This window comes from Phaenicophaeus curvirostris, unplaced genomic scaffold (assembly GCF_032191515.1).
Source record: "Phaenicophaeus curvirostris isolate KB17595 unplaced genomic scaffold, BPBGC_Pcur_1.0 scaffold_219, whole genome shotgun sequence".
NCBI lineage: Eukaryota > Metazoa > Chordata > Aves > Cuculiformes > Cuculidae > Phaenicophaeus > Phaenicophaeus curvirostris.
Window position 1 is genome coordinate 88,948 of NW_027206834.1, and position 27,029 is coordinate 115,976.

The 27,029-nt window shown below is 36.9% G+C and overlaps 1 protein-coding gene across 1 annotated transcript; it reads right to left on the reverse strand.

Annotated features, from left to right (window-relative positions):
• Window positions 1-25,243, reverse strand: LOC138734786 (otogelin-like protein). The gene is made up of 23 exons (XM_069882597.1): window positions 23,414-25,243; window positions 22,546-22,723; window positions 21,531-21,673; window positions 20,304-20,327; window positions 20,119-20,215; window positions 19,301-19,486; window positions 16,871-17,085; window positions 15,687-15,828; window positions 15,164-15,349; window positions 14,468-14,680; window positions 13,483-13,587; window positions 13,070-13,177; window positions 12,589-12,690; window positions 11,298-11,402; window positions 11,166-11,206; window positions 10,130-10,193; window positions 8,962-9,140; window positions 8,506-8,610; window positions 7,601-7,720; window positions 5,610-5,655; window positions 3,700-3,771; window positions 1,572-1,651; window positions 1-443 (listed from the first exon to the last, which is right to left on the reverse strand). Exons 1-23 carry the CDS (start codon window positions 25,175-25,177, stop codon window positions 243-245), a joined length of 4,476 nt encoding a protein of 1,491 aa, XP_069738698.1. The 5' UTR covers window positions 25,178-25,243; the 3' UTR covers window positions 1-242.
• Between the last annotated feature and the right edge of the window lie 1,786 nt (window positions 25,244-27,029).

The following is a 27,029-nucleotide window of genomic DNA, read 5'->3' on the forward strand; positions in this document are numbered from 1 at the left end:
ACCTTGTTCAAAAGGATTTATATTTTCTTTTTATTTATGCCAATATTTAAAAAGAAATTCTGAAGAACAATGAACGACATAATCTTTACTAAACTTGCAAAAAGTTACATTATGAAGAATAATTGAGACATTTTATTTTTTTTTCCCCTGCAGAGTACTGTAGCCCTCCAAGGTAAAAAAGGGAGTCTGGTGAAAGGAAGCTAATTTTAATTCTTCAGATTAAATGATATCCACAGTAATGTTCAGTTCCATTGGCATGAGCAGTCTATAGGCTCTTGAATGACGTACGTAATTTCAGTGCCATTTCCTGAGCAGCGTAGTGGTACAGTGAGATTACGTGTTCCATTTTCTCGACAACATTTACAAAATCTTAAATGGCTATCAATATTGACATTGAAAATTGTTGCAGATGGGCATTTTCCGTCACAAGAAGCCACATTTATCTGTAGGTAAAAGAGTAACTGAAGTTAGAGATGTCAGGTGTTAGATTTTGAACTTTGTGGTTAAAACCCATTTTTACATTTGAAAAGGACTCTGGTCTTAAAAATTATTTTGTCTTCTAAATTTCAGAGCAAAACTTTTTTTCACTATTGCATTAGACAAAGAGTCTTCTTGCCTGATACCCTGACAGAAAAGAAATAGACTTTTTTCAATTAAAACTTAAGCAGAGCCGAAATGCTGGAAAATACAGAATGTCCATGTTAGGTCTTGTTATTTTAGTCATAGTTTTAAATCTGTTTTCTTAAGCAAGTGAGGCATATGAAGGATGCTTTGATCCACTCCCTTCCAAAGAGCCTGTGAACAAATGGGCCATAAACAAACAAATTAGACCAAAAGGTAACTCTTAGAGCTTTCCTGGAATTTTCCTGTCCGAAGATTGACAGCATTAATCTGGCCAAAGAACACATACATAGTTCCAAACCAGCCATTCCAGATACCACCATGTGACGGGCCAAATTCCTGTCATTGAAACAATGTCAGGGATTTTGCTGTAGGAGAGCTGGGGGGAAGGGAAGTGGAGCTAAGGATGTGAATAGAAATTTTGAGGAGATAAAAGTCTGGAAGAACTTCTGGGTGAAGCGTAAGGGAATCTGGACTGTGGGAAGGGTGGGCAGCCCTCAAGGAAATCTGTGATGATATTTTGCCTCTTTCCTTAGGACTGCTTAGGTTCTTGAACAGAATCTCACCAGAGAAGAACACTTGGAGAGTAAAGGTCTTTGAAGATGAAGGCAGCAGTGTTTCTATCACCTTCTAAGTGGAAGCATTTCTGCTCCTCTTTTAGAATGGGATGTTATCTCATGGTGAAGAGTTCAGTGTCTTTGTTAGTTAGAAGCAATGACGCTGTATCGTTTTCCTCTGAAGCCAGATGTTTTTCCAGGTAGGAATGCTCAGTCTTCCAGTCATAGGAACAGCTAATTTTACACCATTTACTAGTCGGATAACATTCCTCAGGTCAAAGGTCTGCTTTTGAAAGATAGCAACAATTTTTTGTTGCTTGTTGATAGCTATAACCTACTTCTGAATATTTGGCACGGTAAGCCCAGTGTGAAACATCGGTCTTTTATGCTTACCGGGCTTTGACTTATACAATCGTTTTTTCTTATGGTCGTCCTGATTGTCATTTTCTGGCAAATCCTTTCTTCCTTTTTGCCTGACCAAACACAGAAAATGCATACTGAATCAATACACTTTTTGTACCGTGTTTGCTACTAAAAAAGTGAAACTGTTAAAATAATTTTAATAATTATGTTAATAAATACTTCCTGAGCATTACTATTGATTTTATAGCTGGCACATATGAAGTGTCAAGTGGCTCATTAAGTGATACAGATTTTATAAACATTAAAATAATAATATGATTTTGAATTGCATATATGGCAAGACAATACGAGCAACTAGAAAAAAGATGTCTCGAGTAATTTTGAATACTATTAGAATTAATTCTGTTTTGATAGGAATACTGAATATGAATAAGATTCTGATCCTGTATGTTAGAAAATTTTCAGAATTTAACATTTTATAAGGTAAAGCAGTGAATGTGATTACAAATGTGATGTCATTTTGAATGTTTAGAATTTAAATAGAACTATATAATTTCAATTGAATTTCTTCAAGGAAGCTTTGAAAGAGAGGAATGCAAATGTTTGCTAGATACATTGCAGTTTTTACCACCGGAACCGAAGCTGTAGCTCTGTGTCAGCATATGGATCTAGGATTAGGGAAATACTACAATTTTCAGTACATTCTGGAAGAGATTGATAGGATTTTTCCTTTGATTTGAAAAACAAAGCTATAGAGTGCTAAGCCATTTTTGACATACTAAAAATTCTGTTATGGTACTGAAACAGCTAAATGTACAATCTTTCGTGCTGTGCTCCATATCAGGCTGTTTGTTATTACTATCTGTATAACAGCAGTTATTTAGGTCTCCTGTTTCACCACCCATCAAAATTGCTTATTAGTTTTTCTACACAACCATTCTGGACATTCAGTATGTAAAACAAGCACTATTCAGCGGTTTCTCCAACTTCAGCGCATGCCTTCGTGGGTGGGTGTACACAAGAACAACTTTTCTGTTCCCCGGGACCTCGTGAGCACTTCTATAAGATAAATGTGTTCTGCGTAACTGAGATATTCTGCAACCACAACTCCAGTGGGTATTTAAAAATTAGGCTGGCTGCAGAGTGGAATTAGAATTTAATCGATGCATTGCATGCTCAAACAAGATGCTGTTACAGAACTGGTAGATCACTGTAGGACCGAAGCTGTTAGCCTCCGGCATCTTGGTTGTTGCTCAGCAACACTTAAGAAGAAGAAGTCCTGTGATATTTCCATCAGAAAGCACTTGCCAGCATAAATATGTGGAGACAGTGGAATCTTTGTACTTCTACAAGTCATGTGGAGAGATATATGACATTTCAGCATACGAGGTGCTGATATTTAATGAAAACTCTGTTGCTATGTTTTTCTCTCTCTCACTCTCAACAGTCAAGAAGATCTGCATTCATTATTAGGTATACTTTTTCTACTCACTCCTTATTCCAGTAAGGAGTTTCTGTGACTTACCTATCTGTAAAAGCAAAGAATTGTGTTCAAAACGCAACGGTTATGTAACATTCTGTAATTTCTGGTGTAAAGACTATTTATTAATGCATGATTGTAGTTCTATGTTCCCCCTCCCCCATCATTTGCATAACATGTTATTTGTGACAAAAAATAAATACAGCATAAATCCATATCTACAAAGGTGAGCTAGGCAGCTATGCACAATCTTGCTCTATTTTAAGATAAAAACAGTTCCGTGATTAAATTCAGAGACCTGAGATCAAATTTAAAATCTCTTGGTAACAGTGTTCAGGATGATGATGTTTTTTTAAAGTAACATTTCTTGTTTTGGCTACCCTGTACAGTAATTTCACATATTAAAACCAGTTTCAGAAAGGAATAGGAGGAAGAACCATCTGCAGCATATACCACAAATGGATGAACCTAATTCTGACAGGTGCTGAGCAGTGAACCCTAACCAGGCTTTAGAAACCCACTGATTTCAGAGGCCAGCAGGGGCTCAGCATCTCTCAGTATCAGGCCCAATACCATTAATTGCATGGCAACATTTAATAGTGATGACAGCCATACGTGTATATCAAGCAGTGCTTCCACTATTATTAGAAAAAGAAAAGACGTTATTAAAAGTAATACCTGGTTCACAATTAATACTATTGGTAGGCACTACTGGACTAATGGCAAAGGGTAATAGACCCAGTCCAGAACCTGGCAGAATCATTAGGAATATAAGTTTCTCATTAAATAAAAACATTTTTATTTAAAAGACATTTCATTAATTCTTACACTGCCAACTGCAATTTTTCTGTTAGAAAAAAGATGATGAGCTTTCTAAATTTAGAAACTCTGCAGCTGCTTCAAGTCTCACTAAAGACGGCCTGAACTTTATTACTCTCTGGTTAGCACAAAACTGGAATGATGCTTCCTTGTAAACCAAACTTTTGTAATGAGTCTCTCTATGGCAAGGTAAGAATTAAATATTTGCATTCACTTTGCATGCATTGAATCACAAGCTCTTTCAGAGAGATTATTTGTTCCCATTAAGACCCCAAGGTGCTGCAAGCTCTACTTCTAAGTACTCTTTTTATCTGCTTCACCACAGGGCACATGCTTTTGGTTAAAATAAAACAAATTTTAAATAAAAATAAAATAGCATATAATTGTATGAATTATAGCTGTGTTTTTAGCAGTCACCTCAGCAAGTGTTTCTGAAGTATAACGATGCCTTTCCTGAGGCCAAGAAATACAGTCAAAATTATAGGTCTTCCTGGTCAACAGAAAACCAGTAGCTGTTAATTCTTTTGACTAATACAGCAAACCTAACTGGGGGGCAGTAGTTAAATACTTTTCAACGTAGCTTATCACATTAGAAAAATAATATTGATTAGTAAGCTTTTAAGCACAATTCTGGTATGTTACTTTTCTATGCTGATTTTCTGTCAAAAAATATATTATGTTGCATTAAAATAGCTTTTATTTTATATTTTAGATACAATAGAAGAACAGTACTTGCAGTTCACTTTCAAAGCTTTAGATGAATTGGAAACTTAAATATTGTTCTGTATTTGATAGATCTGAATATTTCTTGTTATATCATCCAATTACTTACAATATAGTGCACTTCTGAATCTTTAATTACTATGTAATGTATGGTCTTAAGTCAGTGACTTCCTGTTCAATATTATTAAGTAAAGTTTGTCCAAAAAGATTCCAAGGATTAATTTGCTCAGATATTTTAACTCTAGTGTTGAATACAAAAAAAAGACCAAATAAGAAGGGGGAGGGGGGTTGTAGCATTCAACAAGCTCTTGCTCTGCACAATTAGTTATATACAATGGTGTTTTATTTTTATATATACATAAATATATACCCGGATAGTAAAACTTTTCCTAGTCAAAACTGCAGAGAAAATCAGTTTGTCCTCAACTAACACTTAAAATTGCATAAGTTATAAAACTTTATATAAGCTTGCATCACAAAATACACTCAGAGAATGTGAATGTATTCCCAGATATTGAAAAGTCAATTTTATATAAGGATTTCTTTAGGTATTACTATAACTCTTCCACATTTGGGATTTAAAAAATTATATTCCAGTATTTTTTGCCCTAGGAGGTGCATACTAGCTGTATAGAATAAATCGGTAAGTTTGGAGTCATCTTTCAAAACATCGTCAAATTAGAAATAAATTTTAGGACTGTAAACCCCTATCTTTCATGGTGAAAATCTTATAAGCAGTATTTTAGAGTCAGGTTAGCAATAAAGGGAATGTTTTCATTATTTTACTCAAGATAACTTTTTATCTTACACAGGCTATATTTGGAGAGATTTGGTTATACTCCAGAACAATAATGTTAAAAATCACCAAGTCAGCAGCCAAACGAAGCAAGACTTTTAAGAGAAGTAGTTAGTAATTAAAAGAATTGTATGTGATTTGCAGGAGCTGCATGCTTTTTCTTTCTTTGTGTCCCAGCAAGTGAGGTTAAAAAAACAAGCCCTCCAAAACCAAAGCCAAACTAGCACATATTGCAGCCTTCATCACTTACAGGTCTTGCAGCAGCCATCATTATACGTCTGCACAACGCCTCCATTCTAGAAAAATAAAGGGAGAATATTTCAAAAAAGACTGTGCTCAATGCAAAGGTAAATTGTATCTCAAGACGTTCCGTGTTTTAAAGATGTCCAACTAATTAGAAATAGTGTCACTGAAATCAAGGGAATTACAAAGATATGAATCAGCTCAAGATTTGGTTCACAAATTCTTTACGGCCTTTGACACTGGAAATGAATTTGTCACTGCTCATCTTGTATCCTTTGTATAAGACACTTAGTCTGTATAAGCTTCTTTTTGGATCATCCACTACCATCTGTTCCTCACTGCAGAGATTTATTAAGATAGTTTAAAAAATTCATGTATGCGTCTTTGCTGATGATGCAAAAGAATTTACATTCATCACACGCCAAGCAAATAATTAATACCTAATAAGCAGCACTTTACAACATTAAATATGTATATATACACGCTTTTGGAAGAGAATATTAACTGCAGAATTTCAGAAACATTAGCGTGCTCAATTCTTTTTCTCAATTACAATTGCTATTAATTTCTGCTGAAGTTGCTTGTTAGAAAGTGGAAGTGTATGGAAGTGAAGCAAATGTCCTTCTGAAATTAAAAGAGAGCATGAGAAGGGTGAGCGAAGAGAGAGAAGTTGTCTGAATCTGTCAGAATGGTTGCAAGCAAGAAAAAACATGCCCACAATTTCAGTGCATAGCCCAGAACTGCATATCAAGCAGACAGCTCAACATAAATAACACCCTTATGATAACAAGAGACAAAAAGCAGTTTTAAGCTTCCATCTTTTCATGTTAGCATGAATTTTTTATCTCGTTGCATAAAAACTGCTAAATAAGTTGTTCAAGAACATTATAAATGAGCACTTAAACTCAGCCTCTTAAATCCATATTCCTAAATTATCGTGAGCTGTCTCTCAGAAGAGCTTTCTCCTCAGCTACTGGTTCAGTTCGTCTACAATGAGCAGCTCTGAAAAACAGGTAAGTCTGATTCAGGGTGGTAATTTTAGGGCTCCATTCTTCAAAATCCTCATTTATTACTAGAGAAAGATCCTAACAGATGATAACAAAAGGGTTCCAAGGCAGAAACTCAAGGATAAAGTCAAAGCAGAACAGGCATTAATTTCAGATAGAACGCCTTCTTCAGGATTGGAAGGAGAAAGGACTTTTTTAAACAAATGCAATGGATTAGTGGGACTTGAGCAAAGTTTGTAATCTGTATTCAAGGCAGTGATGGTACTTATCCTCTCTACATGTATATTTATTTTAGTAGTAGTAGTAATAAATGCTGTACTGCAAGTGCAATAATTATAAGAAGCGTTAGAAAGTTAGAGAAGTATTAAATTACAAATTAAATTGTAAACAAATATGTAATCTACATGAAGCATCCATGTTCTTCAAACTAGTTTATATGGGCATGCCAAATGCAGATTTTTAGATATATGATGTAGGTAAATGCCTTTTCATGTATGAGAGGTATCATTTGTTATGTTATACAAAGCCTAGTTTAAGAGATAATCAAGTACATATATACTCTGTCATCTTTCTAATCTTTGCACGGCTTAAGAAATTTTTAATGTAGCCCACTTTTATAGGCAGCATTTCTGAATTGTTTGATCCAATTTATTTAGTGTATGTGTACTACAAATTTGGCAAAGTGTTATTCCAAACTTAAGTAAGACATAGTGATTAGCACTTCATATGTATGTCAAGCGTGGCTCCAATTCCACAATATTTTAAAGCAATTACCAATAAGACCTGAAACAAATTTTCATAATCCTCACAGATATTTTGTTAGCCAAAAAGCAAACAGAAACATAGAAAACAAGGCTATAAGTTGCTTGCTTACATGTTTTTACTTACCCTTTTTTTTTAATTTAAAAAGTGCACGAGGTGTGCACGCATTGTCTGGTGTAAGCCAAATTCCGTATCAGTTATTGTCAGTTACCTCACCCATAGTACAAACCTTTGTACACTCAGTGTCATTAAAAGGGGGGCAGGAAACACTTGATCCCACTATGATAGCCCCTGCGGGTGTCTTTGCGCACTTGTAGGTAGTGCAGTTGGAGCTCCAGCTGCTTCCTTCCTGAATATATAAAACAAAACCAATGTCGGGAAAGACAAAACATTTCAATTTTATCTCCAACCCCAAAGGTCTGTAAAAATGGTGCCCTGATGCCGTAACACCTACTGGAGTGCAAAGTTTGTTGCAAACCACCCATAGGTGACAAAGGGAAAAAAACATCCTCTAACCACCAGCAGCTACTCCTCCCTGGAGCCATGGCTCCACTGTGCAGTGTGCTTCTCAGCATGAGTGTCCTAGTGTAGAATGAAAAGTCTCTGTGACAGAAAAAAGTCCAATAGTTTCTTTTGCTCCAAAAGTAATGGAAAGTGCGAATTAAATCATGGCCACATCTACATTTTCTTGTCTGTGGGTGCTGGAACGCACCATCCTGAACCTCAGTGCTGCAGTTTGAACACTTCCTTTCTGCAGAAACCAGACGGAGGAGAAGAGCGTCCCTGGGAAGACTCAGAAGCTCCTAACTCATCTAAATCACACTTTTGATACAATTTGAACCCTACCCTGCACTTAGAGTATATCCAGGCTTAACTAAACGATGACATGCCCATATCTCTGTAGAAAATACTACAACAAATTAAATGAAATAAGGAATTCACCTAGTGTGAAATCGAAGACCTTTAAAACACACTCCTTTCCTATCATATATCATAAATGGCTCTTAAGAGTGTAACTGGCAGTAAGGAGGGATGAAACAAGACTCACAGCATGAGTTAACTTAAGAAGTAAGTGTCAGACACCTATTTATTGTCTCGTTGGAGTTATTTCTATCTCTTTTCAGAGGCACTTACCTCATACACAATTAGTGTTCCATTCTCAGTATGAAAAGAGCAGGACACGTTTTGACAGGTACCACAACAAGTATGGTGACTGGAGGGAGGGATATATATTTGATGCTGGAAAGAAAGGAAAGCAATAAATAAATATATACGTAAGTAAAATTTTCAACATACATTATAGGAAAATTCATTGATTTATTAAACTAAAAATACCAAGAGAAACGATGGATGGATGGATGGATGGATGGATGGATGGATGGATGGATGGATGGATGGATATTTTTACATATGCTGCTAGAAGTTGCTTTTCAAAATAATGCTGGAGGCAGAAGACGCACATCATCACTTTTAAGTTGTCAAGTTGTTGCTGAGCAAACAGGGCTGGCAAAAGTCTTCACTTCTACTGTTATCCTAATGTTATAGTTGTGCTCAAAAATTGCATCATTCCTTTATTTTAAGGATACTCACAGCTTCACATTGTTGCGAACAGTTCACTATTGTAAAATACATGGCATTATATCCTGTGTTCTCATCTTTTTCTTGTAAACACTGTACAGCGTAACAAAGGTCTCCATCCAAGTACTGAATTACTGACTGTCCAGGATTCAGTACTGTGACCTCTTCGAAGATGCACACTTCATCCTTCTCTAACACCAAAAGAAATAAATGTTACCAGAGGGGAGGGAAAAAGAGGTCATCAAGCAATTTAATGGAATCAGTGTGAAGACAAAAGTAGGGTAAAGTGCTATGCTCTAGAAAGATTGGTTGGTGGTTTAATTATCAAGCAAGGGAAGTAGGAGCTGTAATTCAATTTAAGAAAATGCTATGAAATGCAAAACTGCCATTTGTCAGTTATTATCAACTAAAATTGATAGTGTTCCAACTATGAAAATTAAAAAGGTTGATGATTGCATTTTTATAAAGACTTCTAGTATTTAACATTGAGCTAAGTACACTATATGAATTATTCTGCACTTCACAGAATGTTTAATGTCAAATAAACTAGTATGTCTGAAATCACCTGTGGGATGGGTGTGTGCTCAAGCTGTGCTCTAAGTGTACGTTGCTCCTGGAGGCAGTTTAGCATGGGCTGAGGTCAGGTTTGCAGTGCACCTGAAGCACCCCCATGCACAGTGCAGCTGAAGTCTAGTCTACACGGGGTAGCTGAGTGAGGGAAGGGAGCAGAGGTCTGGTTGAGAATTTATCTGGGTCATCGCTTGTCCATCCCAGAGAGGTTTGGCTTGGTACCTACCCTTATGCTGGCTGAACAGGTCTGTTGCTCTGGTGTGACATGTCTTACTTGTCCACAACACTGGACTAGAAGCAGTTACACCACTCATACTCAGCTGTGGTTCATGACCTGCCTCTCACCAGAGAGACAGTACCTGACTCTGAAAGCTTAAGGATTTTTAGAACTCTCCTACACCCCACCAGAACGGACACAAAATTTGATGAGTTAGCAAAGCATCCTATTCAGAAAAGAGAGCATAATTACATAACTAGGTAGTCACACATAAAAATGAAGATAAAAGAATGTTTATGTTTGAGAAGGTTCTTATGGTCCTACTTCTGCTTTCTTTGCATGGTCTTTTTACTAACAACTAAAACAAAACAGCTAGAAATAGGAAAAACTTACCACAAACGTAATGAGTACATCCACAAGCACTGGAAACACTACTGTCTGTTTTTTTAACTTCCCCCTGAGTATAAAAAGGTAAAAGAGTTTGTTATGTCGTGCACAATTAACTGTAGTGCTAAACAGACATTTTTCTCTAAAACTAAAATATTACTTTCATCATGTCTACCCCTCCTTTCATAAAAGAGAAAATTTTTGATTTACTCAAGAAAGAGTAGCCCATTTAGAGTTATTCAATGTATTTATCACTTTCAACAGAGGCAAAGCACTTAATTTTCTCTAGGAATGCATGTGAATAGCAGAGTTACTAAACAGTAATTTTTCCTGAGATACATAGTTATTTCAATACTGAACTTGATAGGAAAAGACTGTTTCCTAATAATTTTCTCCCAAAAGATAGATGAAAGCTCTTCAAATTTGCAAGTCCTCCCTAGAATTTAAATTTTCCAGTCTTCACATAAGGGAAAGAGAAGTCCAAGCTATAGGCTTGATAGGCAGAATATCCCTTTACTAATGGGAGTTCAAACATTCACTCGTAATTATTTTCCAGATCACAGTCCCTATAATTGGAAAGTATGTGAGGAGCAAGGTATTTATGACTTCTCATATGAGCTAAATTCAATGATGTTAAATCATTTTAATGAAAAGCATAAATGATTAACTCAATAACACATTTCTCCAGAAAATACATGTGTTCATAAAGCTCATTTCTACTTATTAAAAAACAATCGGGAATTGTTTACATGGAAAACTTTCCCTGCACACTGTTTTGAGTCAACATTGAAAAGAATAATATTGCTTTTCTTTTTTTTTTTTTGACATCTTAAAATACACAAAGTGAAATTTCCCTAAGGAATAGCTGACACTGTGCAGACACCTGATGGAGTTACGTGCTTGAGCTGGGGACCAGGAGGCAGTCTCAGTCTGTCCCGATTTAGTCTTATCACCCTTTACAGATAATTGACACAAGGAATTGAAAGGGAAGAGTAAGAGGGTTGAATAACATTAATAAAAATATCTAAAGGACAGTGCTTACCAATTTACAGGTCGGAAAAGTAGTGTTTTCACAGCTGCATTCTGAGAAGAGAACAAGAAAATGTTATTCGTCAGTTAGTTAATTTTTTGGCTTCTGTTAACAGCAATGACTAAGGAATAAAGCAATAATTACCACAGTGCCATTCTGGACAACACTGCCCGGGTATTTTTTCCTTCACAAGTTTCATGTCATCTGTGCAGTTCATAGGAGGCTCAGAACAAAGATTTTCATCACAAACTAAATGGGAGGGAAAGATGGGTATGAGAATTCATTCCAATTTCCTTTGACTTTTCCAGCTTATACTTCTTTTGATACACAATTTTTAAAATAATTTTTTTTAAAATTTTATTGTGCTTCTTAAACAAAGAACTTCAAAAGTGCTTTTTGTTGCCTTAGAACATGTTTAAATTTAAACATCACACCGGTATCATTTAATATTCTTCCTACTTCAGGGTCACTCAAGCTGATAACCAGTACCTAAGAAAACTAAAATCACAGCTTTCTGAAAACATGTTTGTTTTTTTCCTCTAAGCTACAGATGTGCCGCGAAGCACATTTCTGTAAGATAACAGGGAGCAACTGCCCTCCAGAGATGACTCTAATAGGAAAATACCTGCCTGTATTATCAGAGGTGGCTTATTTGGTGGGACTCTGAAAGAAGACCATATACTAAGATCTGACTTCCTACCTGCCAGAATTTGCTAAAAACAGCACCAAACAACTTTGCAGAAACTTTCACCTCAGTGCAAGTGCCGGGAAACGGAAAGCACCCAAATATGGAAGCATGTGAAGTAAAAATCATTAAGCTCCAAACTTACTGGAAGACAATTTAATCAATTGTAATTACCCAAAGACTGCAATGGGATGAGAGTTAATGTAAATTAAGCAGTTACGCTTGTGGACGTTACTGAAGAACAAATAGCACAATTTCTGTGTTTTATGAGGCACATTTATTTCTTCTGGCTGCTCATTGTTTCAATAGTGGTCAACCCAGAAGAATTTGAAACCCTTGGCCTACTCCTTCCCCTAAAAGTTAAAAGTGTAAAGAAACTGCTGAAACACTAATGAGTGATACAACAGAGGAACAACAACATGGAAGCTGTTTTAATATGAACAGTGACATAGTCCAAGGATGGCATTCAGTTCCACATTAATATGCTGGTATTTAGATCACTCTGAAAGTAGCTATTTGCTCTCTGGTAAACTAAATAATCTCTCCAAACTCTATTCACTGGATTGGTTAGAACACCACTGAGTTTGTCAAGGACTTTGAACCTACTTCAAATGCAAACACCCTCGTTTAGATCTCTTAATCTCTATCTGAAACCCGCTCTAACTGCTGAATGAAAACAATCACACACATACACAGTCTGTCATTTTACTAAATTCGATCACGTATTGAACTGACAGTAGTTACACTCACCGCAGTAGTAACGAGGACAACAGTATTGCATGGTACTAAGGTCTACGGTGAGAATTTCCCCTTCATTACACAAGGGAACAGGCTCAATACAGGATTCACAAACTAAATTAAAAAAAAACCAACCAACCAAACAGACATTTATAAAGTTCTAGATACTAAAAAGTTCGCACATGTGAATTCTATTTAATAGACTATATGACAAGTCATATTATGTTTGTTACTTCGATAAAAGGGTTTTTATGGATTGACATTCAAATTTAAAACTATAACAAAGTTTAAGTATGATGTTCAAAATGATGTTGGAAATAAAAGATCCTCAAACCCAAGAATAATTCATGCTCCAGGCAATCTAACCTGGGTGAAGTCCAACCGACCGCTGTAAAACTTCTTGGCCTAAGTTACTAGGTTTGAAACTATAGACAGTTTTTGTAAGTACTTAACTATTTCTTAGTTATTCATCAAAATGTTAGAGGCTTTTTACCACAGAGATAAGAGAAACAACAGGGATCTTCCTGTTTTGTTTCAACAATAAATTGATCTTCTCTGCAGTCCGGCTGGGTAGCATTGAAACAAACTGAAGGGTCACATTCTGTAGGATGTGAAGTAAACAATATTGTTAAAAGAGTCATAGCAACAATACAAAAATGATAAAAGGCAAAATATTCTTCATCTACTTATTAGAACATACTCCAAATCATATTGTAAATCAAGAGTGACACAAAACACAAGAACAAAAAAGCATCAGAGAGTGAAAAAATCCCCATCATTTTCTGCTGCTGTTTATAATATCCCATTACATTAACAATCAAAACAAAGTGTAAGACAAATTTTCTTACAACACATAATACAAGCATGGAAGATCTCTCAGTAACTGTGGTTTTGTATTTCCCTTACCACATCGGTACTGTGGACAGCAGGACAGGGCGTGGTATCCTACCACTAATTTTTCATTGGCTTTGCATGTTGGAATATTAGTGTCACACAATGACATGTTACATTCTGTGGGATAAAAAACAATCAAATTTGACATATTTGAAGAGATGCACGTGCAAGTCCTATAGCTCAACGTATTTGTACCACCTAGTATAGAGATCTACAAACTAGGCACAGCCCAAGTCATCTTAAAGTGCACTCCATAGTGTCATGTAGGCCTCCAAGCTCAGCCAAGGGCCAGTGTAACTCCATTAGTGTGGTGCATTATACCTCTCTTAAAGCAGATATTTACTTGCTCGGCTTCCTACACATGAAGCCAGCTAAAATGTCCCAGTAAAAATATTCCCTAAAAAAATTGACAATACAATCTTTTTTACAAGCATCTAACTAAGGAGCAAAAGCACCATATCAGCTAGATCGTTTGTTCTTGTTTTATTTGAAGATGTTATGACGACATAAGTATCTTTTGCTTAACATTTTAGGAGCAATAAGCATATTCCTTTTTCTAACAACCATGGTTAGACAGAATGATCGTATTCAGTGATCAGCTCACAGAATGCTGCTTCTGGGAAAAAGCAGCAAGTGAGAGGACACCCCTCGTGACACCAAAACACTAATAAGAGAAGCATACAGGCTCTGACGACTGTCCCAATTACCAAGCTACTTCTGTCATCGAGTATTTCTCAATTTCTTTTGAAATTCCACCCAAGAGCTTAAAAATTCATTTTTAACAGAAGATTTGTTTCACCAGTGGACTTCTAAGAAAAAAGAGTGAGATAGCCTTACAAAGAAAAGAAACCTGCTTTCTTGGCCCAACCAGGCACAAGTACCTAAAAATCACTTCTGAAAAATGTTACCTTGAACCCTGTCTAAACATTGTTATCTGCCAGTGGATGTCCGGCACTTACCTTACACTTCTGCTACTGAAAACAAGTGCAGTACATACCACAAACTTTCTTTGGACAGCAAGCTCTCTCTTCAATGACCTGGACAATAACTTCCCCTTGTCTTTCACAGGTTAGTGGTGCATCCTCATCGCATTCAGGTTCTACAGCAACAATGCTTCCATTTTCTGAACAGTTGTACATGCAACAGCCTCTCATGGATCCATTCCAGATCTCCCCAGCAGAGCGGGGTTGTCCTTTGTTATCTGTACACGCTGAGAGAAAAAACAGTATATCCTTCAACAAGCAGAGAGTGCAGATATCCTGCAAACAACTGTGAATTGCATAAAATTATTGCATAAAATAAGAGCCCTGTGGAGCGTTATGATCAAGGAATCCAAGAAAAGATAATGACCTCGAAAACCCCAAATGAACAAATGCTTTGCCACGGGTGAAGATACTGTGTGCAAGGGAAAGAACCTGCCCATACTGTTCCTTCTTAAGTATTCCAGGAAAGAGAGCTACAGAAGAATGACCATCCTTTTTTCCCAGGAGAAGTACATCATCACTGGCTCTTGAATACAGGTGAACTGAAAGCACAAACTGCTGTAGCTTGAGGATAAAGCTGGCCACTGTTGAAGGAAGCTGTACCAGATCCACATTTACTGAGGGTGGACACAGAATTTAAACATTGCTTACACCGAGCTGCTGGTTAATATTAGCATATCTGCGAAACCACTCTCTCCTGCTGCACTTACTGCATTTTTCTTCTGGTATACAGAGATCAGAGGCTGTTCTATGCAGAATAGTGCCATTTTTACAAACACAGTCTTCCCTTAAATAAGAACAGGGAGAATCTTCATAGAACCATTTATTCAAGCATGTCTTGGCTTCACAGGGTTGCACACAAGGCTGATATTCCTTGCCCTCAGGACAACTCAATGCTGCAAATCATAAAAATAGGATATCGAGTGCTGCTGTTATTCCTTCAGTATTTCATTGGATAAACAAGTAGTAAGAACAACTGAGTGTGTCACAGACATGCATTTATATTTTCAACAGTACTTCAGGTAAGCAACTCGTTCGATCAAGATTAAAACTGATTCATGACACTTAGACTAAAACAATACATCTTGAGAACTCCTACCCTGATTTACTAATGCTGTGATAGAATGAGAGGGTACTTACAAAAACAATAGAAAGAAATGTATTTTTAACTCATCATTAAAACTGCAGCAATATAAAGCCAGATTGGGGTATAGAACATGGCTATCTGCTTACAACAGTAATCAGGTGTCCTCCATTTAATGCAGATGTTGTGCTTGTTGCATAAAGCCACATATGCAGAAAGTGCATCACACTCATAATTCCAAAAATATGTACTGTTGATCCACATCTTCTCACAAAACTCCTGTGGTGAAACCTAGGAACGTATTGTAATTGAGAATTAACAAGTAGAAGAGTTTTCTGTAATTAAAAACAATCATTAATTACAAAAAATAATACAGCTACCAGGGAAAAATCACAAGCAGGGATATTTTTCAGAACACTCCTTCAGCAAAACTGAAACCGCCAGAATTTTTTATGCACATCAGTAGGCACAAAACAAAGTCCTAATGAGTTTGTCACACTACTTACAAGAACATTTGCAGTAGAGCCCTGTAGCTAAAAGTGAACAAACACAGCTGAACATTGCTGCTGTACCTTTCATAAATTCTTGCTGTGAATGAATTCTTGCCGAATACTCTGTTTCTGTGTCCATAGGACCCAGTATAGCCTATCTTACTGGGTCTAAATGCAGGTGGTGCAACCTATCTTATTTCTATTGGTTTTATTTGCGTAAGCTTATGGCAAGGTGGAAGGAGTCAGATTTTGTTTCATTCTGCCTGTTCACTGCTGTGCTGCAGCCCAGCTCTCCCTGCGGTTTTGGCAAATCTTCAAGCAGTCACTTACTTTTGCCACATCGCTAGCTCTATTACCTATCTTTGTCCACTTGCTTCTTGCCTGGGAAGCACGCAATACACTTTATCCACTCTGCTCTGTCATCATTGTGTGCATGAAAGGAAACAAATTTTATAATGTATTAACTAAATGCTTGGCAGTTTTCATGCTAGGGCAGGTGTTGCTGTAAACCGGAAAAGAAGCAATTGCATTGTATCTGAGTCTATGAGAGTTCTCCTGGAGGCGTATATGAAGTAGGAATCCTGACTAGTCAAATTCCCCTTAATTATTTTAAAATTATATATGTAAAAACAGTTATGAAAAGCAGACGTGCTGCACTACACATTAGAAAGTACAGTGTCCAGAAACAGATGATTTGTGTAAAAAATGCTACCAAATTGCCCAGTTGTCAACTCATGAAAATAAGCAGAACATTAAAAATCTGCATAGCTCTCTCACTCTTTTATTAACTATACATTTTTTATTTAATTTGCACCTGGAGTTTCACTGATCTTTGTACTCACTTTCTTGTGACAAGGGATGAAAGTGCTTCTGTTCAACAGTTCCATACAGTATGAGCAGTTATCTTCAGTACAGCTTCTTACTGGTCTCCTAGTCGTTACATCAAGTGATTTCTCGATTTCCCAGCTCCTAATGAACACTTCGATTTCCTCCAAATTTTTAATTATGGTCCTGTTTTGCATTTTGAGGTCATCAGTAGGGTCTCCGTTACACACCCCTGGAGACAGAGCATCGCATTCAAAGCACAAGCAAACATGCCACATTACTTCCTTTGGGAAAGAAAAATGCACTTGATAAGGTACGATTAACATTGCTTAACTGTGAGACTTACTCATCTGAATTTATAACTGAAAGCAGTTATATGTCCACTGTAGTTCCAAATTTATAGCTACGATTTTACTTGTCAGGTCAATGGCCAAGCACAACAAGCAGATACATGCAGTGCAAGTGATGATATTTTTCCCAGCAATTAATTAACTTTGGAGAAAAACTCCTACCAAAATGTGATGTTGGGTGTGGCAAATGCACTGACTTGGCACCAGATTCTGATCTCATACTACCGAAGAGCAATGAACTCCTTTGCAGTAAATGTTGATGGCTTTCAAATTAACTGCACATCACTGATGATTTAACACTGTACTGAACTTAATTGAACATTCTAAATGCAGGAAGTTATGAAAGGAATCTTGTGATGATCAAATTGCTTTCTCTAGAGGAAATATTTTTCTTATTTAAAATTATTTATAGAAATCCACTGAAAAAAACAACCCCTCCAAACTCACCTGACATTGAATGGCTACCTGAACCCATTATTGTATGTATTCAGTTAATTCATCAGTGAAAACCTATACTCCTTATAAGCACATAACAAGCCATTAAAGCCAGAACTGGAATCTTCAGAATAGTGTTTTGCATCGTAGGGACTGATCAGCCAAAGTTCCTATATCCTTCTTTCACTTTCCTTCTGCATTGCTAACCACAGCCTAAATTCTTGCCTTTGGGCTTCCAGCCTTGCCTTCTGATACTCTCAAGGGTCCCTTGATAGAACTGGACTAGCCTGGTGCGACAGGCTCTCAGACCGCATAGAGAAATACTGAAGATGTTTGCATGATAAGAAGTATTTGACAGAAGCAGTTCTTTCTAGGATTCTTAATATTTCTGCTTCTTGCTTCTTGTCAAAATGTGCTGGCATTAGAATTCGTAGGGACATATTACAGAATTGCAGAATCAATACAGCTTTAAAAATAAAGAAAATATACCCCATAGTCCCACATGGTTTTGTTCATTTTTTTTTTCTATGAGAGGGGAAAGGACAGGAGAATCCCAGATGGGAACACATGGCGAAGAATAGGACAGAAGCACTAAAGCAGCCTTCAGATTTCACAGAAAAACATCAGGTAGAGTAACGCTTTGCAGTAGAGGTTGGATTTGTCTGTGTAGTCTTCCCCTTTGTGTCTTTTCATGGCACAAAGATTATTCTATAATATAATCCTTCCTACACTTCAGCTCATCTCATCTCAATATTTTTCAGCAACCATAGAGAAGATGACATGATAGTGGGAAAAGATGCAGTACCTGCCAGGGCCAGCATTTGCCTTCTCTCACTAGATGTAGCAAAACTTTCCTTTTGTTCAAGCAGAATACAGTAATTGATTATAAATGCTTAATTTGTTCATGATTGTATTTAAATTGAATTTTTCTGCTTTATAACTAAAAGCATTTTAAAATATTATAAAAGTTCATTTTCCTGTGCAATATGGTGTAGAACCTGTAAAATCACAGTGCACCAGAAAATTAAAATTTATTATAGAATTCAAATAACTCTGAAATACCTGCTCACATCTTTCCATATAAGTCATACTGGCAGAGTTATAATCAGGGAAGCCAGAAACACGCTAAATTTACTATCATTGCAATTTAAGTCTGAGTCAACTCAGCATGGTTTTGGACCCTAAATCCAGCCTTAAGAGGTCTGAATTCGGATTTAGCATCCTCGGGGAACTTGAATGCTTCCCTAGATACACCTTTTATTAGTGTTTGCTTAACAATAAGCTGCCACTGCTAATATCTGTCAGTTCTTTTTTCCCGTGATCACTGAAATATACTGTCGCTACCTGAAATTCAGTAGTCACTTCTCTAGTGAAAATTTTCCCCTTTTCTTCACTTGACTTCAACAGTATTCTTAATCACAAGCAGAGATGTGAACATTTTTTAAAAGTTAATTTAATGCAATGTCTTGATCATTACTTGCTCTGAAAACTCCCTTATTAGCAAGCAGTGCTTTGAAACAGAATTTTTTATTTCTCGTTATTAATTAATAGAATTACAGGAGCTTGCCTTATAAGGACAGCAGATCACAGACACAAAAAGGAGATGTAAGTTTTAAATGGGACGTTATTAAGTAAGAAAAAAAATTGCCACCATTGTCTCACCACAGAGTCCTTCTGTCTTCATCGATGCGTTAGGGTGTGGTCCATACTGTATATCTATGATGCCTGTAACATGAGCCCACTTGATGCTAATACCAGCTGCAGTATTAATGACATACATTGCACCCGTATCATGAATACTCAGTCCTTCTTTTGAAAGAGGTAATGACTGAATTACAGAATCCACTACTACCTAAAATGAACCAAATACATTTTAGGGATAGAAACAGATTGTGATGATTTTAAATGTCTTTGCATCTTATGGCAAAAGATATTTTTTACAGCCTCTGCCACGTACAGTCAGTGTTTAAATCACAGAGCTTGCTGTCAGTGCCATTTCCTATAACTGAAGATGAAGTACACATAAGAAAAAACAATGATATTGAAATCTTTTCTAATTAAGGAAGGAATAAATCTCATCTATCACATGCTGTATAGTAAAAAAAATAAAGCAAAACACCAAAACCAAACCTCATCTTAATTACTCAAAGTTATCTTTCTGAACTGATCTTAGTACATTTCTGTTCAGTTCTAGGCTATCTGGAAATACAGCCTCAGGTATAAATGCCTTTTGCAACCTCTTTAAAATGACAAAAGAACTTCAAAATGTCACTTTGTATTAATGACCTATAAGTGAAGCATGGTATCAGAAGCGTACGCTTCTTGCTTCTAGTCTACCCAAAATTACTCGGAACCTGAACTGCAAAAGTAATCCTAATCCTGTAGTACATTAATTAAATTCTGATCTACTGCATTCTACAAGAGACTAGCTCTCTAGCTATCTTTTAGGTGTACACATACTATACATTTGTGATATATACTTACTTTTCTTGCTAAACGATCAATAAGAAATTTATGTGTGTGTGTTGTTACATTTAATTTCTTAAAACAGAGCCCTGAAGTGCTTGCAGGGGGAACCTTGAAAGAAAAGTGACAAACAAGTTTAGTTACTATTGTTTCTCTAATTCTGTACCAGTGCAATTAGTAAAAGAAAATAAGTACTCACTGGTTTTCTTATTGAATTTGCACTCTGGAAAACATTTAGAAAAACATTAGAAGTGCAATGATAGTCAACAGCATTCTTCTTTGGCAAAAATACGATGACCGTTTTCTTTGTGTTTGAAGCTATTCTACAATCAATTTTATAATCAAACTATTTTAATACTTCCCTTATAAATAAAAAATACATATTTTGCAGCAAATGTAGTACACCTTTCCATGACCTATTTTTAGAAACTTGATTTACTTATTAAAGTTTCAAATCAAATTTATGTGGGTTTTTATGGAAAATAATACAGAAAAGATAACACAACATGAACAAGCTCAGTTAAAAATACATAGAAATACAATGTTGATGCCAATAAAATCCCCATCTCTAACTTTGATAAAGCTGCTACTTTACCAAGGCATAGTTCTGCACAAGATTGCATATCTCTTAAAGAACTACACCTACAGACCTCTAAAGGTCATCTGCCTACGTGAGCTGTGTTTTGCGTTAAACTGCAACTAAGAAACAGTGAAGAGAACAATTTAAAAGTAAACCTCTAAAGATCAAGTGTACGATTGCCGAGTGAGAGTAGGTAAGAGACCAAGTAGGGATGGGAAGGAAAGAAACTTGATGAAGTTCCTCATCAGGAACTTGTTTATCCACAAACTAAAGACGGACATACAAGCCCATTCTTCAAGGACTGCATAATTTAGGACTGTGAACAATACAAAGGAAATGTATGTACAGACTCTAAGAATGACACTGACCTGGCTTAAAGCCGCAGTCTAAAAATAAAGTGGCTGGATCCTCTCTGTCGGTAACGCAGAGAGTTACACAACTACAAAGAACAACTCATCACCCTAATCCCAAACTCATTAAGACCTTCTTAAAATAACTACAGAAGATTTTTGTGATTATTCAGTAATTTAACATATTGTAAAGTATGAATTCAGGGCCTCAAGAATATTTGTGGGCAGAGAGTCTGAAGCTATTCAGAAGTTATGTCGCCGCGATAGTTTAAAAGGAGCCTACGTTTGATTTTCCTCATAATATCACATAGCAATAACTATTTAACCTTAAATAAAATTTGTTTATTTAGACAACACATTGAAACATGCTCCTTGAATGTTAAATAACTTTCCATTTTTCAGTTTGTATGGGTTTTATCTGAAAGTTATATTTTTGCAGAATTTCATACCTATAAGAGAAACTATTTTCATTATTGTGGAAATGCAAGAATATTACCTGATTAGCAGGACATTTTTCAATATGAGCAATGATGGTTTCTCCTGGTAACTTGACTAAAATGTAGGAAGCCATATTACAGAGGGCTACGTTGTTTCCATCGAATGTAATAACACTCAGTTCAGACAGTACAGAGCATTGACCTAAAAAAGAACTGTCATTTAATGAGGTTACCACAAAACCAAATACAAGGCATTTCTAAAACCTTTCACTTTTATCAACATTTGCTTTCATATGACATATATTTGTATACATATTGATGATCATATTCTGCAGGCAGCATACTGAGCCATAAGCAGAAAGAAGTGTCCTCTGTTACTTGGTGAAAATATCTTAACCTGCCACTGTGTGTCCAGTGATAAAGTTTAAACTGGCGATAATTTTCACTGAAGTCAGTGTTTTACAGGCAAGGTCAATGAATCTGTACTTTGCCTAATAAAACATATGCGTTAAAATATACGTATTTTTGAGACGTAGATAACAGGAGACTGCTCTGTCCTGTCTGGAGACAAATATGTAAAAGTGCAATATTGGTTTCAGTAACGGTGCAAGGCTTTTAATATTACTTTTATTTGGGCTTTTTGAACCCTTGGCAGACGGTCAGCTGCCAGTTTCTGCAACTTCTACATATGAGTAAAACCTTCTGTGTTAACTGAAATTTGGGGGTTCTGTCTTTCAGAAAATGTCGGTATTTCATTTTTTTTCTTCACAGAATGTTAAAATCTCAGCATTTCTACTGACAGAAATTCTGAAAAGTCTCAGCTGGAAAATGTTGGTGTTCACGTCACAGATTTCATTTCAATGTTTTAATTCAAAACCAACTATTTTGACTCTCTTGAATGTTAATACAAAGATACCAAAACATTCCCTATATTTTATTCTAATGATGAACAGCTCTTTTAAATTTATGCCAGTATTCAACTTCATATCCCCACTGTAATAAATCCTTAAGTTATTACTTGAAATTTACAGATCAAGGCTCTGTGTTGGTTTTAAAAATAAAACAGTGACTTACAGGGACATTCGCATTCTGGGCAACAACTGTCAGTATTCACTTGAACTGGCATTCCTCGAAAACCACAGTCTGGCTTCTGCACGTCCTTAGGGCAGTTCCTTGAAAGGCTGTATAACATCCAACCCGTATTAACACATACGAACTGGCTACATTTATCAAGAGGTTCAAGGTATCTTGGCTGTCATATAAAGGAAAAACAATCAGAATCAACCTTACATTCATTGCCTTTATGAAGCTCAAATGATTGCTTGTTCATCACCCTCCCTGAGACAGAATCAGCATGTCAATATGACCTCTCATCGGTTATTGTTTGAATTAATTGATTTTATGTGGTTGTAGCAGGTGAGAATGATGCACATCACCCACACCCTTCCTGTTCCATCTAGCTTTGGTGGAATTCTCTATGTAAACCATTATGCATCGTGGTTACATGTTACATTCAGTAATAATCTGAAGCTTTTTAAGAAATACCGAATTACGCATTTCCAACTTTTTAAACCATATGACAAAGAAACACATGGAAAACAAAGAAAGACAGGGTGATGTTATCCAGAAATAAAAAATAAAATCTATGGATTGTGGCTTTTTCTACAACTCAGAAATATTTTTTGCTATCTAGAATTGGCATATAATTTTAAAAGCTATTTTTTTAACAGAGGAATCCATTCAAGTGGCAGAAAATGCCAGGGCAGTATAAAAGCAGTGATTCAACAAACCTCCAAGAAGAAAGAAGGATTTTTAAATATACAAATAAAAACAAAAAATAGAAGATATTTAAAATCTCTATTATTTACATACATAGCATAACAGAATGGACTGAAAAGCCATAGATCTTTTAACACATAGGGGCAAGTAAAACTGACCATACCACACATTCAGAAGCTGTAGACATCGGTGTATGAATCATTGTATCAAAGAAAGCCTTGCCAGCCAAAACTGTCATTGTTTCTGTGTTTACTAGAGAAGTTTGTGCTTCCACAGGCTCTGAAGAGGAAGGCAGAGCCGTAACACCGCTAGAATGAGATAAATTCGTTAGCGTTCTGGTCTGCAGCTCTGTGGGTTCTGTTAAATTGAAATAAGGTTGAATTGGTTTCTGCATTGGGATTTTGGACCAATCTGATGTTGTTACATGCAGGACACCAGACAGAGAGAGATTTTTAACTGAGGTGGTAGTTCTTGAAAAAGGTGAACTCTGAACTGCAGATACTGTCAAATACGGGAGGGAAGATTTCTCAGTTGTGGTTGACTTTGGCTTGGTAATGTTTCTTTGTTCACGCGAAGGCTGACTGCCTTCTGAAATATGCGCAGTCCTTTCAAATAAGGTTGCATATTTAACTTCTGAAGCTGTAAATGGGGTAATCTTTGTCTGGGATAATGGACTCGTAGTACCACTTGTTTTCATGATTATAATTTTTGGAGTTTCGTTAGTGCTCTGTAAAGCCTGAGTCACTGCAGATGTAAATAAAGATTTGAGTGACACATGCATGGGTGTTTCTGTGGTGTTAGGAAGTGAAGATGAAGCCATAAAAAACTCCAGGTCAGCAACAGAAGAATCAGTGGTTTCTGTAGCCATCCTAGAGGCTACAGTAGTGGCAGAAGCAATTAATGAACTTCCTGAAGAGCTGGGTGGTATTTTTGCAAAAATATAAGGTGCTTTTAAGGATGTAGCATTCACTCTTGTGTTCATGATCATTGGTGTAGTAGATTGAGTGATGAGTCCAGCTGATATGGCTGATATCGTTCCATCTTCTTCTGAAGAACTCTGTTTTCCTAGAGAAACAGTAGAGATACGAGTGGTCTTAGGAGGTGGTGAAGACATAGGGACCCTACTGGACTGGCTGTCTAAAGTGGCTTCAGCAATTGTAGGTGTTAGTAAAGGGGGCATTGAAATGGATGTTTTTAGTGCTGCTGAAAGGTTGGTAGAAAGGCTTAAGTTTGAAGTGAAGGTAAAAGAATATACAGAAGAAGTTGTGAAGTCTATAACTGGACTTTTTGAGGTTCCTTGTGTATCTAGAGATGAAATGGATGTTTTGGTGGCAGTTAAACTTCGTGTTAATGATGATGTCCTACTGACTGTGGGAATCAATGAAGAACTTGTAGTATGAGATGTATAAGGTGGTACTGATGCTGATAACAAGATTGTAAAAAAAGGTGATGACCTTGTAAGAGAAGGATCTTTGGGAAGGAAAGTGCCTGAACTTCGTGCCACAGGGTCAGTTTTCAATTCTGTATGTGAACTGCTTGAGTACTCTGCAATTTCTGGAGTAATTAATGTAGTGTTTAGAGGTAATATCAATGTCCTAAAAGGGAAGACCGTAGACATAATGGATTTCTGTGGCTTTTTAGAAATGGATGAAGCTGAAAAGGAATCAGTGTGTGTTATGAATTTATTTTCTCTTGAGTCTTTACTTGCTATAGACCTATCTGAGATTGTTGGGTTGACTAGAAGAGGAGAAGCAGCAGAAGGTACTTTATAGAGACTTTGGGAGGCAACAGTAGTATCTGCCATAGCTTTGGGCTTCAGTGAGGTAATCGGTGAACTCACTGGTGTAGATACTCTGCGTATTACAGAAGGACTCGAATAAGTGCTTATAGGAATTTGGGAAGCAACTTGAGATGAAGAGACAGTCATTACGGGTTGAGCAGCAGGAATGCTGCCTTTTATTAGTGGAGATGTCTGCTTGTGAGCAGTCGCTGAAATATCCACTGAAGATAAAAATGGCTTTGGAGAAATACTAGCTGAAGAATTTGCATTTGATGATATTAGAGAAGTTTTAGACAAGGGTTTTGCTGTTTCAAAATATGAAACTGTGAATAATTGAGGAAAACTTGTCTCAAAATTAGCTAATCTTGTAGTCATAGGAATTTGAGAAGCAGTTGAAGTCAGTGCAGAAATAGGTGTTGAGTGAACTGTAGTCTGACCAATGCCAGATCTAGTTCTAACAGTCAAAGTCGATGTGCTTAGTGTCAACCATGAACCTAGGAAAAATACAGGTCTTGTGAAAATTGCTCTGCCAGCCAGCAAAGCAGACAAAGGCGCTTGAGAGGATGTTGTTGCTCCCTTAGAATGACTTGCTGAAGGATTCCTACTCCTCCCAATCCCTGCAGGCAGCTCAGAAGTGACAAAAGATGGCTTGGAGGTTAAAGTTGTTAAAGCTGAAGTAGGGGAAAGAGTCCCTAGCTGAGTGGTTGATGTTTCAAGTGGAAATGGAACTACCACTACAGAAATTGGTGTTGTTAATAATGTAGAACGTGTTGGGTTAGGACTTGCACTGAGCAGGGTTGTTGGAGTTGCTATTGAAATGGGTAAAGTTATAGATGCAGTAGAACTGAGAGTACGTGATGTGACTGCTGAGGCTTGAAGAGCAGCTGGAAGACCTGTTGAAGAGATGAGTTTGGAAAAGACAGTAGAGCTGGATGTGCTGTGAAGTGCATCAGGAGGCTCCACTGTACTTGGTAATGAAAATGTTGAATAGGTGGCTGCGTTAGATGCTTCCAATGAACAGAAGTCTGTAGTGGACTGTGCAGATGCATTCATTTCCCTTAAAGTGGTGTTTGCCTTCATGGTTACTTTGTCTGTCACACCAGTATGCGTTGACTCAGTCCCCAAAGTAACAAGTAAAGGAGGTGTCTGAGGAAATCCGTCCATAGCAGCACCCATGTGAGAGATTAACAGTGAAGGTTTTGTTCCAACTGCTGATTCTGTAGGCGTCACAGGTATGCCTAAAAGGAAAAACTCACGCTTCGTTGTCTTTTACGGATTAGTGGTGAAGCAAATGTATGGGACAGTACGGCAAGCATCCTTCAACCCTTTAAAATATTGTATAGTTAATTCTAAAGCCATAGTAGAAAGCCATAGCAGAAATAGAATTTTGTTTCTGAATTTTTAATAATGAATTCTTTGCGTAGTCTGAGGTATGTGATAGCTTTGGTCCATTCTGCTTCCACAACAAGGAGGAAGTTCAGATCCCTAAGCAGAAAGGTATCCCACAAAGCAAAGACCTTCAATATAAGACTGCTGTTTTAACCAGATGTGTTCATTTTAGATATTCTGTGGCTGGTGTTGATGAGCCCAACAAGCCCGATAAGCCCAACAAGCCCCAGGAGAAGGGCCAGGATGGACTGCACATCGTGGCGAGGAGAACAGATAGTTGAGAAGATGACTAATGAACTTGAAGAAAAAGAAAGGAAAATAGAGCAGTTAAGTAACGTGTTCTCTGAAAACCAAAGACTGATGGAAGAGAATGCCACTCTGAAAGAGCAGATGCGGCAGCGAGAACGGTCCAGGCGGCCGGTATCTGAGATGCTACCTATAGCAGACCAGTTGTTCAAGGAAATGTCCCATTGCTTATTTGACTTGAAAGCACTGTGCAGTATTCTGACTCAGAGAGCTCAGGGTGAGGAGCCAAATCTTTCGTTACTGCTGGGAATCCGATCACTGAGCTGTTCAGCTGAAGAGAAGGAAAATTACCACCGCGCAGAAA

Coding starts and splice junctions, on each gene's coding strand:
- LOC138734786 (XM_069882597.1), bottom strand. CDS start 25,177: ATGACTGTCTCTTCATCTCAAGTTGCTTCCCAAATTCCTATAAGCACT. Junction 12,691..13,069: donor TTGTTTCTCTTATCTCTGTG/GTAAAAAGCCTC, acceptor TTTTTAATTTAG/TTTGTGAATCCTGTATTGAG. Junction 11,403..12,588: donor TTGTCCTCGTTACTACTGCG/GTGAGTGTAACT, acceptor CCTCCCATTTAG/TTTGTGATGAAAATCTTTGT.